The sequence below is a fragment of the Mucor mucedo genome, assembly GCF_025094135.1.
Source record: "Mucor mucedo strain NRRL 3635 chromosome Unknown EV154scaffold_116, whole genome shotgun sequence".
NCBI classification, from domain to species: domain Eukaryota; kingdom Fungi; phylum Mucoromycota; class Mucoromycetes; order Mucorales; family Mucoraceae; genus Mucor; species Mucor mucedo.
Window position 1 is genome coordinate 50,786 of NW_026252400.1, and position 12,976 is coordinate 63,761.

At 36.9% G+C, this 12,976-nt stretch overlaps 6 protein-coding genes across 6 annotated transcripts; 2 read left to right on the forward strand and 4 right to left on the reverse strand.

Moving 5' to 3' along the window:
• Positions 1–18: 18 nt before the first annotated feature.
• EV154DRAFT_522527 (uncharacterized protein) lies at positions 19–1,461 on the reverse strand. The gene has a single exon (XM_051603006.1). It carries the CDS (start codon positions 1,348–1,350, stop codon positions 82–84), a length of 1,269 nt encoding a protein of 422 aa, XP_051453429.1. The 5' UTR covers positions 1,351–1,461; the 3' UTR covers positions 19–81.
• A 276-nt stretch (positions 1,462–1,737) lies between these two features.
• Positions 1,738–2,476, reverse strand: EV154DRAFT_428125 (GAF domain-like protein; the record flags this gene model as incomplete). Its single annotated transcript, XM_051596399.1, has 4 exons — positions 1,738–1,854; positions 1,929–2,087; positions 2,149–2,298; positions 2,372–2,476. 4 exons carry the CDS (start codon positions 2,474–2,476, stop codon positions 1,738–1,740), a joined length of 531 nt encoding a protein of 176 aa, XP_051453430.1.
• A 2,297-nt stretch (positions 2,477–4,773) lies between these two features.
• On the reverse strand, positions 4,774–6,459 carry EV154DRAFT_568021 (uncharacterized protein; the record flags this gene model as incomplete). The annotated part of the gene is made up of 3 exons (XM_051606052.1): positions 4,774–5,300; positions 5,364–5,909; positions 5,982–6,459. 3 exons carry the CDS (start codon positions 6,457–6,459, stop codon positions 4,774–4,776), a joined length of 1,551 nt encoding a protein of 516 aa, XP_051453431.1.
• A 549-nt stretch (positions 6,460–7,008) lies between these two features.
• On the reverse strand, positions 7,009–7,642 carry EV154DRAFT_605944 (30S ribosomal protein S21e). The gene is made up of 3 exons (XM_051607504.1): positions 7,522–7,642; positions 7,243–7,421; positions 7,009–7,139 (listed from the first exon to the last, which is right to left on the reverse strand). The coding sequence occupies exons 1-3, from the start codon at positions 7,569–7,571 to the stop codon at positions 7,108–7,110; spliced, it is 261 nt and encodes an 86-aa protein (XP_051453432.1). The 5' UTR covers positions 7,572–7,642; the 3' UTR covers positions 7,009–7,107.
• Positions 7,643–8,690: 1,048 nt separating this feature from the next.
• On the forward strand, positions 8,691–10,894 carry EV154DRAFT_545490 (cytochrome P450). The gene is made up of 9 exons (XM_051604657.1): positions 8,691–8,999; positions 9,069–9,141; positions 9,219–9,491; positions 9,556–9,884; positions 9,954–9,981; positions 10,048–10,106; positions 10,181–10,300; positions 10,365–10,647; positions 10,712–10,894. Exons 1-9 carry the CDS (start codon positions 8,715–8,717, stop codon positions 10,828–10,830), a joined length of 1,569 nt encoding a protein of 522 aa, XP_051453433.1. The 5' UTR covers positions 8,691–8,714; the 3' UTR covers positions 10,831–10,894.
• Positions 10,895–12,230: 1,336 nt separating this feature from the next.
• Positions 12,231–12,948, forward strand: EV154DRAFT_574818 (uncharacterized protein; the record flags this gene model as incomplete). The annotated part of the gene is made up of 1 exon (XM_051606437.1): positions 12,231–12,948. The coding sequence occupies exon 1, from the start codon at positions 12,457–12,459 to the stop codon at positions 12,946–12,948; it is 492 nt and encodes a 163-aa protein (XP_051453434.1). The 5' UTR covers positions 12,231–12,456.
• Positions 12,949–12,976: the final 28 nt, after the last annotated feature.

A 12,976-nucleotide genomic window follows, 5' to 3' on the forward strand; every position in this document is an offset into this window, starting at 1 on the left:
CTAAAAGCACAAAATCACTTTTTTTTAATTTAAATCATGTTTATTTTTTGTTTTTTTCAAAAAAAAGGGGAGGCGTGTTTTTTAAAGAAAGAAATGAGTGTGAACTCTACTATATTCATGCACCTGCATTTCATGCAATTTATATGCATTTAATTCTTCCTTTATTTGTTGAGCCATGGTAGGAGTCAATCGTGTACACACCGCTTCGGGATCTGAAGCGCGATCATAATCCATCTTGGAAAATGTATCTCGCACCGACACTAATTTTGTAAATCGTACTACACTGTTCTTCTTTTTCGTCGTCTGTAAATGAGGATCCCCTCGCATCGAATCATTTGGGTTCACCGCTCGTAACGGTTGTCGTGGTCGACTCTCCCCTTGTGTCGTCGCGGTCTTATACAATCGATGCGACGAAATCGATTTCGTCAGTGTCAAACTCTGAGCCATCTTGACCGATTCCGTCACTGACTCCTTTGAGCTCGTCGTCGAGCATGTACTCGTCGGAAACGACGTCACCGAATTCGATTTCACCATCCTCTTATTACCGTTTGCTTGTGTAGACCAATGTCGGATAGAAGAAAATGAAGATGAACGTGGCATGCTCGTTGTCATCTTTTTCTTTTCATTTTCCTTCTTTTTCGGCTGGAATTTATTCTTGATCTTATCCGCTAATGAACTTTTAGACGCACATGGTTTAATAACATCTACTGGTACCACATGGTTGCCACTCCGTTGTGACGTCTTTTTTAATCGCTGGAAAGCATTCATCAATCGTGATGTCGACTGCGATGGTTGTGGTGTGGGTGGCGAGCGTAGATCCATTTTATTCATTTGGGAGGATGAAAAGGAATCTAAAGGACTTTTTTTCCCCGTTGCATTTTGGACTGCTCTGGATGGTTCTTTGTGGAAGGGGGAAAGGGGAGTTCGTGAAGGTGCATGCGCTCTAGTGGTTGTGGTTGCAGCTTTAGTGTTATCAGCAGCAGCAGCAGCAGCAGCAGCAGCAGCAGAAGCAGAAGCAGCAGCAGCAGTACCTGTAGACGCAGCAGTAGCAGCAGCAGATAAGAAACGACTGGTTTGAATTGAGGCGACAGAAGGTGAATACAAACTAAGATTGAGCTGTGGTGAATAGGTCTGGATGGCGGGGGGAGGAGACGATTTAAAACCAACAGGTGGCGTGTCTTCGTCATCCTCATCTTCTGTATCTTCTTCTACTGCACTACCACCTTCTAGATTGACTACCGCATTAGGCTCGTGGTGATACAACTTGCTTTCCTCTTCGTTGTTGCCTGAATACATCTTGTATTGTCCCTCTTCATTTACAAGCATGTCTTTTGATACAATAAAGGCCATATTATGTGATTATGTAGAATTGTGTGTTGTTGATTTTTTTTTTATTTTTTTAAATTATTTCTTTAGTAAAAAGAAATATATATATAAATTATTAATTTAATGATACAAAATGAGAAAAAGACTAAAGGAAAGAAAAGGAAAAAAAAAAAAAAGAAGTAGAAACAAAAAAAAACCCGTTATATTTATCTTTGAATGATAAACACAACCGATTACATAGGAGAGAGAACCTCAAAAGCAATTAATTGGGCGCTTGTACAAGTTTCCCCTTCTCATCACTAAAAGAAGGGGGATGATTTTGTGCGTGTTTTATAAATAGTGGGCAGAAGAGGAGTTAAACAACTATTTTTAATTCCTTTTTTTTTGGGGGGGGGGGGCTTATTTTATTATTCAGGGCCATTCACAAGAATCCACAATGACTTTAGCAATTGCCTCCAATCCTTCCTTATCATCGTCACAAAAACCCTCGATCTTTTCACAATCGATATCTAAAACACCCAACACACGCTATATATATATAAGAAAGAAGCGTTTCTATTATTATCCATTAACTATAAATAAAAAAAAATATAAGCACTTACACTATCCTTGATCAATGGAATCACGACTTCCGAATTTGAGGCTGAATCACAAGCAATATGACCAGGGAATTGATGTACGTCAGCAACAACTTGACTTTCTCCCGTACTAGCAGCTGCTCCACATACCCCTTTACCAAAAGGAATCACAGTACAAGCAACCTTTTCTCTTTCTCTTCTTTAGCTTCTTTTTTTTTTCTTTCTTTTTCTTTTTTTCTTTTACCTTGCCTTGGAAAGGACCTAAAATCAATTGTTGGTTGTTCTTGGGGTTAGTAATATAAAACCCACACCAATTGATGGGCTTTTCTTGGAAATGTTGCAAGGAAATTAACCCATGGTAAATAACCGTGGAGGCATTCGACAAATTCGTCACCTATTTTTAGAGAGAGATGAGTAAAACACACACACACACACACACACACAAAACGTGTTGTTTTTCTTCTTACCCAGAAAGTTTGGTCCTCACAAATACTTTGTACTTGTTCCAATAACTCTGCATAGAATTCCTTACGAGAAAGTGTAGGATCCGTGTTCACTTGAATGTCTTTCATCTTTTTTTTTAAACAGAGTAAAAAAAGAACCCGACCCCCCGCCTGTCAAAAAAGTTAGACATCAACTAAAAAAAAAAAATCTTTCCCGCTCAGTGTAACGATAAGGAGTTGTCCACACCCCTCATCCCTTTTTGGCTTAGGTAAGTTTCACCTATTACAAAAATGAAGCAGGGAGTACATCATGTCTCTAAATCATGACTATAAAAGCTAATGCGTATTACATCAACCGGGGAAGTTTTCATTAAAAATAGAAATGTTTCTACTTTAAATTCAAGCCAGGTTTCCTTTTACTTTGGACGAATCACAAGTAAAAATCGGGAAAAAACAGGTAAAGCCCGAAAAAAAAAAAAAAAAAAAAAAAGAAACTATTATTGCATAGATATATAAAGGACCTTTTTAAATAGTCCTCTTTAAGTTAACTGACAGCCTTTTCATTGTTCTTTTATATTAACATAATACATATTTGTGTACAATAGAGTAGCTTGGTTAAAGCCTAAATATATGTCTTGTTACTTCCCCTTTTAAAGTAAAGCACCCAATTCTCAGTGTTTCAACACTATCTTGTTATTCCCCTGTGTACACTGTCTTGAACTTGTTTAGAACTCCCCCCTGACAGCCGATCCCCAAGTTGTATTTATCGGTATCCGTCCTCTCTACTGAGACTGATCCTTGGTCTAAAGTGACGAATATCGGTATTTGGCTCTGTCTGCCTTTTTTATGAGTCTTTTTATAAGTTCACTTAATCTAAATGCATTCATATGAGCTTATTAAACACCTTATTAAAAAATTTCCACCAATTGAACTTTTTTTAAGTTTTATTCCTCGTTTCCAGCACATCTCTTTTTTTTTCTCTTTCTCTTTCTTTATCTCAGTTCTTCTTATTTCATCATAGCTTAGCGTAGCTCAATACTGTTCATCGACTTATAAAGCATGTAAAGAGTAAGGTATAACTAGAGATAAATCGGATCATCATCCTATAAAACAAATCACGGTAAAGTATCAGTCATAATAATACGTATAAATGCCACAATATTTTTTTTTGATGTGGTAGACGCACATAAAGAGGGTGATGGGATAAGCTATCTCAGCCTATATAATCCGTAGAAAGATTTATAGAGTATGTTCTACTAAACATTTATGTACACTCATTGACAATGAAACAACCCCATCCTAAGGTAACAGAGAATGATGCAAAGTTTCATCTACAAACTTCAAATGTTGCCTTCCAACCCAAGCTTTATCTTTTATTAAAACCCCCAAGCTACTCACTGCAGATTTACGCAAAAAAAAAAGAGTGTCATCAGAATTAAAACAACTGAGAATGATATTTGGCATCCAAACTAATAATCTGCGACTTTTTTGTATATAACTTGGTTGACAAACTGAATACAGACTTAGTCTTACATACACTTTCATTCTCTAATAATACATATTTCTAAAGGAGATGAACAATTCTACCACTTGTATCATTAAATGCTCAACAACTCGCGCTTTTACAAAAGCACAAAGAAGCAAACATCAGCTTTTTGACATATAAAAAAGTAAGCTGACCGAGGTATTTGCTGGGAGGAAAATGATGGAACAGAGATTTGGCAGGAATTCTTCATTTCAAGCAATAAATATTGGAAGGCCTTAGAAAAGGCAATCGCCATCCACTGTTTACAAGTCAAGCAAGAACAACTACAACAATAAACAGAAACTTATCCGCCCAAGTTATCGCTTAGATTTTTTTTGTTTTAAATGCAGGTAAAGATTAGCCTTGAATTGACCATCATCTTTCAGAAATTATTATAAAGCTAGTCCAAAAAAAACTAAATTCTACTTTGTCTAAAAAAGGTAAGTTACATGTAAACCCTTATGAACCCTATAGTCATTAGCAACAACACTTTTTGGAGCGATCTTACAGTCAAAAATTGGTATATAATGATATTCGTTAACAACCCTCCCCCCCAAAAATAAAAAATAAAAGCAGTAATGCATCATGCTTTCTTGAAGAAATACAATGGAGTCTGTTCACGACAGCAAGTGGATACAAGTAAAATTATGGGCGTGACTTTATGGATAATTTTTAGTGAAGAATACCACGATGTGAAATGCTAAAAAAGTATTTCTTTTGGTGGGAATTCGTCTCACACAAAAATGTCAAAGATCTCTGCGGGGTAGTAGTAAAAGAGTGTGTGTATGGGGGGAGGGTAGGGAAAAAGGGGGGGGGGGGTAAAGCACGGTACATTGTTTAAAAAAGACGGGTAAGATGTACAAAGAAAGGTTTGGGGTAAAATATATATGTATAAAAGAGATTAGAAGCCATTCAAATAGGATTTACTATCAGGAGTATTGTTGGCTATTGCAGTACTCCCAGAAGATTCGGAATAGTGTTCCTCTTGCATGAGTCGAAGGGGATCCTGCAAGCCATTTGAATAACCCAACCTACGAGGACCAAAAGTAGCATGCATAGAAGCTGTTCTTTGTGGAGGAACACTGGGGTCTCCTGCATTCATCATTAGGTTGTGCGAAAGTGGTGAAATAGACGAAGACGCTGCACACAGGTATTGGAAATTATTTTCCCCTTTCGTTGCCTGCTGCTGCTTCTCTCGATACGTGACCGTACGTCGCAAGTTCTGTAATCGAATTGTGCCTTTGGGATCAAGCCCATATTCCACTCCCGTAGAGAAATGTCGAATCGAGCTGTAATACTCTCCACTCTCTTCTTCATCCCCCTCTGGTAATTCAGACAGGTAAATCAACTCTTGCACTTCTTCCGCAGTCAAATTCACCACACAAAGAATAGGAAATAATCCTCTTAATCCTGAACCAAAGTTATCGCCTTACATTATAAAATAAAGGGTGAGTCATTCATTGCTTTTTAGTTTTTATAGCATCTACTTACCAAACGCCCAGCCGTCATCAAAATAATAGTACATGCGAATAATATCACCTTTAATCAACTCTAATTCATCCGGATTCTCTGGCGCATTCAATTGATAAATGACTCGTACAAATTGTTTATCTAATGAATTCACTTTAAAGACATGACCCTTGACAGCTTCTAAATCACAGCCAATGTTAATATCAGGCACCAGTTCCATATAATCTTCGTCTTCAATCGGATAGACATGTTTCATCATATGTTGCTCAGGCGTACTCATCATCAAGGTTGAATTTGAAGGTGGCATGCGTTCTAATTCCTTCTTGATATTGTACATGGAGCCTCCGGGATGAGTCGACTGTTTCTTTTGACTTTTGCGAATCATGCAAAACCCAATAAAGCCGCAGATACAGAGACCAGACGTCACTCCCACCACAATTCCAGCAATAGCACCGCCCGTCATAAGCATCTCCTTGTTCTTGAGACAGTTATATTCCTTGCAGCAGGACAAGGTAGAATCATAGTCGTTACAATAATGACAGAGCGTATCCAAGTCCTGTCCGAAGCCTAAACAGTAAAGAAAAAATAGATAAGAAACAAAGAAAAAGGATACTCTCTCAAGATTATTATTATTTTTACCGCACATGTCCAACTCATTATCTGCACCGGATATACAGCCAGTGGAGGGAATGCCCTTCAAGGCGTCATTGGTGCTACACTGCTGTGATAAACTATTGACACCAGCCGTGATTAAATTTCCGCCGCTTAAATTACAAATGGCATCTGATTTAGCGGAGGAGACGATGGATTGAATGGATTTCGAGTAGGATTCGCAGGTGGACTGACAGAGCGGAATGACCGTGTTATTTTCTGGATTACACAGACTGGTTGATTTCGGGCTAAAAATGATGGTTGCACAAGTGAGGCTGACTGCATAACGAGCCCGATTATGGATGCTCGAAGACGATTTACAGCCTAGTTCCATGTTCCAGAAGCTGCTCGAGTTGACATAGTTTAATAATTGATGGTCGAAATCATTGACGGTAGACACATTCACTAGCCATGGTAACGATACGAATTTGGCATCTCGTATACTCACATGCGCTGAACTGAACATGCCGCACGTACTAGACCCATTTAGACTGAGACATTGTTGGCAATGAATAGCAAGTATATGAAAGTAACAAAAAAGGAATATATAATATGCTTTCATCACAACGTAAACAACAACAACAACAAAAAAAAAGGATAAAAAAAAAAAAGAAAAAAAAGAAGAAAGGGAAAGGGGGTTACTATGACTTATTGTCGTCTTTTTTTTTTTTTTTGTTTAAAGGAGTAAATAAAAGGGATTGACTTACTGCTTCTTTCATACAATTAAATGGGCTGAGGGGACTTACAGCTAAGATTTATAGGGGCCTCCTCTTGCCTTCTTTTTTCCTGCAAGCTGCAATTTCAAGTTTTTTTTTTTTTTTTTTTTTTTTTTTTAAATCACTTTTGGCTTGGTGTGTACGTGACTGGTGCCCATGACGGAGGCTTAGGCTTAGTAAAAAAAAAAAAAAAAAGAATCACACAAAAAACAAAAACAAACAGGGTATTTTTTTTAACGCAGGTACAAAAAGCTCAAAGATTCTGATTACCATATCGAAACACTAAAATAAAAAATTATACTGTATAAAAAATCTACCGTGTTTTTTTTATTTTCAAAAAAAAAACATGGAATTTCAAATCACCAAAAACTTTTTTTTTTTTAGTTAAAAAAAAAAATTTATTGTTGGTAAGAGAAGACGTTCTTCAAGTCTACACATATAAAAAAAAAAATCCATCAGTTTCCCTTTCCTTATATCCATTGTTTCTGCTTCTCCCCCTTTCCCCAAATAATAATAATAAAAAAAATACTTACAACCATCTTGTTGAGAGAGACGGTTAAGAGCATCATCGACCTCAGCTTCCTTACGGATGAAACCACAGAAAGCATAAGTGGCGAAAGAGTTGGTAGCACGACCCTCAGCATCAACATCAGCAATGTTGATTTGGACGGAAGCGTGGTCCTTGGCAGTGATGAGACGGTTGGTGGCGGAACTATTTTTTATTCAAACAAAAAAAACTTATTTTTTAATTCTCTCATTCTCTTCTGATTCCCGCAAACGTTTCGTTATTATAAAAGGTCTCTGTCGCTTACCACTTGCGAGGAATGTAAAGATCGATGACTTGGCCTTCAGAGTTCTCCATTGTGATGTATAGTGGGAAAGAGAAGGATTCAATACGATGCCCTCGCCTGCAAATTTTTTATTCGTTCTAAGCCACGCATCGTTCAACCTCCGCCTCTCCCTCTCTCTCTCTCTCTCTCTCTTTTCTCTCTCTTCGTGGTCCGGAGTGACTGGTCTTTTTTCTTGTTTTTTCATCCCCAACCCAGAAATTTGGCTTGTGTCACATATCTCGGGGGATAGTCACTCGCCCTAAATTTAGTTACCGTGATTCTTACAGGAGTTTTCAACATCGCCCAGACTACACTGGATAAGTTGAACAAATGTTTATTTAAAAAAGTTTTGGGGTCAATGCTCAACTTACAGTACTTCCAAAAGGAGGATAATAACATATAATAATTTCAAATGATGGTATATTCTAATTGATAATTGTTCAGATGAACTATATGACTTTGGGTAGATATACGGAGATATGGGATTAAGGTACCAGCAACATATAAAACAGTAGATGTATCGGTACTCAGTTAAATGGGATAAATAATATCTCTCACATAAGGGCCGGATATTCTTTATCATCTACTGAAATAACTAACTGTTCAATTAACTCGTAAAAAGCAACAATAACGATGGATCATTTTACTATTACTCAATTTTATTTTTAGTATCTACATCTTGGCATCCATTGTGTAGATTTACACTCTTACATAAAGATGTAGAAAAATGACAGTAAGATAATGTGAAAACATTACAGCAAATCCCTATCCATGCTGTACGTCCCCCAGAATAAACTAAAACAAAAAAAAGGCTGTAGACTCAACAAAGAAAAATGATGAAAGATAGCGTCTGATTATCCATTACATATTGAATGCCTTTATGCCATGCCACCATTTAAAACTCGGAGATATTTGGGTAGCCATGTATATAAATGGAATTCTGACATCCACCCGTTTCTTCCATAGTCACGCGCACGAGCAAACCCGCACCCGAAAAAAAAAGTGCCACAAGGTAAAAAACGGGTCCTACATGACTCAATCAAGCTATCTGACTCTATGAATCATATTCTCTAACGTAATAACCCACTTGAGTAAATACTTATATATGGCTGCTCCCCTCCCCATTTTTTTTTTTTTTTTTTTTTTTTGTGTTCTTTTCATTATCATTTTATAAAATGTCTTTTTCTACAAACCAACTTGTGTCGGTGTATAACCACCATGTACTTCCAAAGCTTACCTTTAAAAACAAAGCGATAGCAATCACAGCAGCTATTACCATGTCTATGACCTATCTCATCCTAAAGACATTAAGACCGCCCAAACATCTTCGACATATTCCTCATATTAGCCCCCTTAGTCTCATTCGGTCTCTTTTTATTGGAGAGCCCTATTGGAATCGTGCTTATCGGGTCTATCTTCCAATCATTGATGATCCTCAAAACCACAACGGACTCTACTTGGTAAGAAACCCCACCTTTTTTTTGTGATTGTTCTACGACCACTGTTTAACCAGAAAAAAAAATGTTTAGGAATATGGCAGAGCGGGGTGGGAAATCTTTATTTGCAATCCTCAGGTTGCCAAAGAAATGCTAATGAAACAAGGTAAAATTTATAAAAAAAAAAAAACCTTCACCGGTATGGCTCTACCAAGAACTAATTCGAGGGAAAAAAAAAATCAGAAACTTTTCCTAAATTAACAGGGACGGACATCTACTCGGATACACTTTTTGATAAATTTATCGGAGGCCCCAATATAGGCCTACTGGACGGTGAAGCCTGGAAAACACAACGAAAAATGGCTAATCCAGCCTTTCATCGTGCGATGCCTGTTCGATTATTTGGTGAGTTGGCTATAGACATGTTTCAGGTGATGGAGACCATGGGTGATACTATCAATGTTTCAAACATGATGGAAGGTTGGACCTTGCAAGTCATTGGCAAAGCTGGATTCGGTAATTTAGATAAGAGTTGTTTATAAGCTTTCCCCTGTACTAAAAAAAAAAAACTTGCTTATAGGCTTCGATTTCAACGCAATCAAGGATCCAAATAGTCCTTGGGTGCGCACCTATAATATTTGCAACAAGGGAATCCGGAATACCTTCTTCTTTGTCTTCCCCGCCTTTGATAAAAAGTACCTCTGGATGTTCCCCAAACGTGTCTACATTCATCAAGAAATGGATCGCTTTCGGCATATGCTACAAGATGTCATTGATCATAAACGTCTTGTCTTGAAAGATAAAAACTACCAAAATGACGCCTTGGAAGAAAATGAACGAGATCTGCTTACCTTATTGATCGAAAGTGAAATTAGAGGTGAAGGTGTTATGACAGACGAAGAGTTAATGGTATGAATGAAAAAAAGGTCTACTACGCAAATTTCTTATTAATTGTTCCTCTCCCGTCCTTAAAAAAAGAGCAACCTACGGTTCTTCTTTGTAGCAGGTTTATACATAGTCCTACTTCCTTCCCAAACTAGAAAAATCTGACACTCGTTTTTTAAACATTTAGGCCACGATACAACATCGAGTACACTCTCCTTCGCCATTCATTATTTAGCAAAACATCCTGTAAGCCGTGAAAGAATTATCGCCAAAAGTTAATCGCAATTAAATTAACCCTCTTTTTTTTTATTTCTTATCAGGAAATCCAACAAAAGGCAAGGGAAGAAGCCATCAGAATTTTAGGAGACGAGCCAGTGGACATCTTGCCTATAATCGAAGAAACAAAACAAATGACCTATATCAGCCAAATTATGTTGGAGGTAAAATTGAGAAACATGTATTGCCAATAATAAGCATCTGTTTAAAACCTTTTAACATTTTTAGACGCTACGTATCAATGGGCCTCTTCTTACTCTAGTCCCTCGCTGTGCTAGCAAAGATGTAGAGCTATTCGGCACATTTATTCCTAAAGGCACACCCATCAATGCCAACATATTTAATATTCATCACAGCGAGAAGCTTTGGAAAGACAGCCATGTATTTAACCCAGATAGATTTGAAAATGAAGAAAGTAAAACCTTGATGATGGCATTTGGCTACGGCGGAAGACAATGTATTGGCATGACCTTTAGTTTGATAGAGCAGCGTGTGATGCTGTCTATGCTTTGTAAGATTTTATTGATTTACATGAGGGGCGTTTTTATAATACTCACCATTTCTTTCTTGTGTAGTGCGGAAATTTACTTGGTCAACACCCGAGAATTCAATTCATAAAGATGGTGTCATCACATATGGTTATTTAACTCTGAGCCCTCAGGACTTGGATATCACTTTTAAAAAGCGTTATTAAAAAAAAATATTTATTTTCTTTTTCTGCGTTCCTAATAAACATTTTCTTACCGGGCTGTACGCATAATGTGCAATGTTTATTTTTTTTTAGTACACAAACTCACAAAAAAAAAAAAGCTGTAAATCTTAATTTTAATTTCTGTATTTCCTTCACGATCACCAGTGACTCCGGGAAAACACAGATCTTTGTAACCAGTCATGCGTGAGAAACGTGCGATTTTGACTCAGATATTATTTTACGGTTCTAGTGATGCTTCTCATGACACACGGTTTTTTCGTTATTGCTATTTAAGTCAATTATATTCGGTTATAATTTATCCTCGACCAGAAGTCTTTGTTCTTTTCTTGAGACACAAACATTGAATTAGTGAATGTGGTTCACAATACATTGGTTTCACAAAAACAAAGTAATAAAGCGTTTTTGTAAATCTTTATCGCGATGTATACTACAATAGGTTTCTTGAAGCAATAATGTCATAGAGAATATCTTTATCGTGCTAACAATTAGCATGTAGATCCATAATTTTGATGTTTTTTGTTTGCAAGTAAATTTCTGTTAACGGGTTTATCTTGTATGTACTAAATTTAGCAACATGATTTACTATCCTAAAATGTAGTTGAAATCTATCGCGAAGTTGGGCAAGAGCATGCTGTCCATTCAAAAAACAAGGCAATTTCTAATCCTTGGACATCATTTCTGTTCATAGTAAGATAAATAATCGCTGTGTTTCCTGAGTGAGCTATGAAAGTAGTTTTTGTGATGGCCTTGAATTCAGCAAACTTTTCATTATTGACGCCACCCAGTATATCATTGTATCCCTGTGGTAATTTAAAAGAGTCTGCCATTTCAAAGCCAACAGTGATCCTGATGAATTAGATGAATAATATAACCACAAAAATCAGTTAAAAGGTTGCCGTTATGTCTGTTTTTGATATACATAAAGGTAAGATGAAGCAATGGAATACTCAGCTAAAGCTTCTCCAGAATGCGTCTTGTGCTTTTTTTAAAGCTGGAACTCGAAGGCATACCCTATCGTTTTTAATAATAATCGTACAGTGTGAATACTTGACCTTCTTTGTTCCATTTTCTCATATTTAGTTATTTATAGAAGATATATCAACGTTTTACAGGTTTTAGTAAATCATATCTTACCGTACTTGCTATGTGTTAATCTTGTAAAAAAGGGCTATTACTGGTTCCAGGGATATATCCTGTTACGAGATGTATTGACAGGATGAACATAATGATATAATATCACCCTTTGTGCTTGATGAAAAAAATTACCTACTAATTTTCTCTCTCTCTCTCTCTCTCAATCACTTTTGATCTTTTACGATCCTTTAAAATAGATGAAGACCGTCACTGTCGCATCAAATTTTACTTTTGATTTCTTATATGATGTGTGTATGATGCAATTGATCTTGATACAAACTTGTTACTGTGAATAAGTGATGAGCTTTTATACGGTCGTTTATATAAAGCCCAGTAACCTTATCTTTGCACGAGTCTTTTACTAGTTAAATCATGATTAAAACAGGAGATTACAGCAGTTTAATAATTGATGATTATTCTATTTTATGTAGCACATTCTTCTTTCGTCCTTCTATCTTCTAAAAAAAAATCGTTATGATAAAAGAAAATGACTTTGACGAGCCTACTCCAGGCACAGTTGTTTCTTCCCGTCGTAGATTCAATTATGAGCAGACACAGAAATTGTTGGATGAATTCCATTGCAATCGCAACCCTAGTAAAGTAGAGATGGAGTCGATTGCATTCGGTGTTCTACAACGCAAGAATGATTCGGACGTGAGACGAGTCAATCAGTGGTATCAAAATAGAAGGGCACGAGAAAACAAAAAGCGATGGCTTAGGATAAAAAATTTGGTGACAGAAGAAGACTGCAGTGATACAAGTCTATCTTGTCATTTTAGTCCAACACTGAATGCAGAACAAAGTGTTAGCAGCTCGCAATCCTCAACACCGCAACTTTTGACAAAACAAGATATTACCACCGCTCTGAAAACAGTAACTGAAGCATTTAGTATGGTATACGATGACACTACCACGGATATATTGAAAGAGTTCCAGCAGGAGTTTTTATACTCACTGCCGTATTAGCGAAAATCCTTAGACACACATGAACAAT

Coding starts and splice junctions, on each gene's coding strand:
- EV154DRAFT_522527 (XM_051603006.1), bottom strand. CDS start 1,350: ATGGCCTTTATTGTATCAAAAGACATGCTTGTAAATGAAGAGGGACAA.
- EV154DRAFT_605944 (XM_051607504.1), bottom strand. CDS start 7,571: ATGGAGAACTCTGAAGGCCAAGTCATCGATCTTTACATTCCTCGCAAG. Junction 7,422..7,521: donor CTTTACATTCCTCGCAAGTG/GTAAGCGACAGA, acceptor AATAAAAAATAG/TTCCGCCACCAACCGTCTCA. Junction 7,140..7,242: donor TCTCTCTCAACAAGATGGTT/GTAAGTATTTTT, acceptor TTATATGTGTAG/ACTTGAAGAACGTCTTCTCT.
- EV154DRAFT_545490 (XM_051604657.1), top strand. CDS start 8,715: ATGTCTTTTTCTACAAACCAACTTGTGTCGGTGTATAACCACCATGTA. Junction 9,142..9,218: donor AGAAATGCTAATGAAACAAG/GTAAAATTTATA, acceptor AAAAAAAATCAG/AAACTTTTCCTAAATTAACA. Junction 10,107..10,180: donor ATTATTTAGCAAAACATCCT/GTAAGCCGTGAA, acceptor ATTTCTTATCAG/GAAATCCAACAAAAGGCAAG.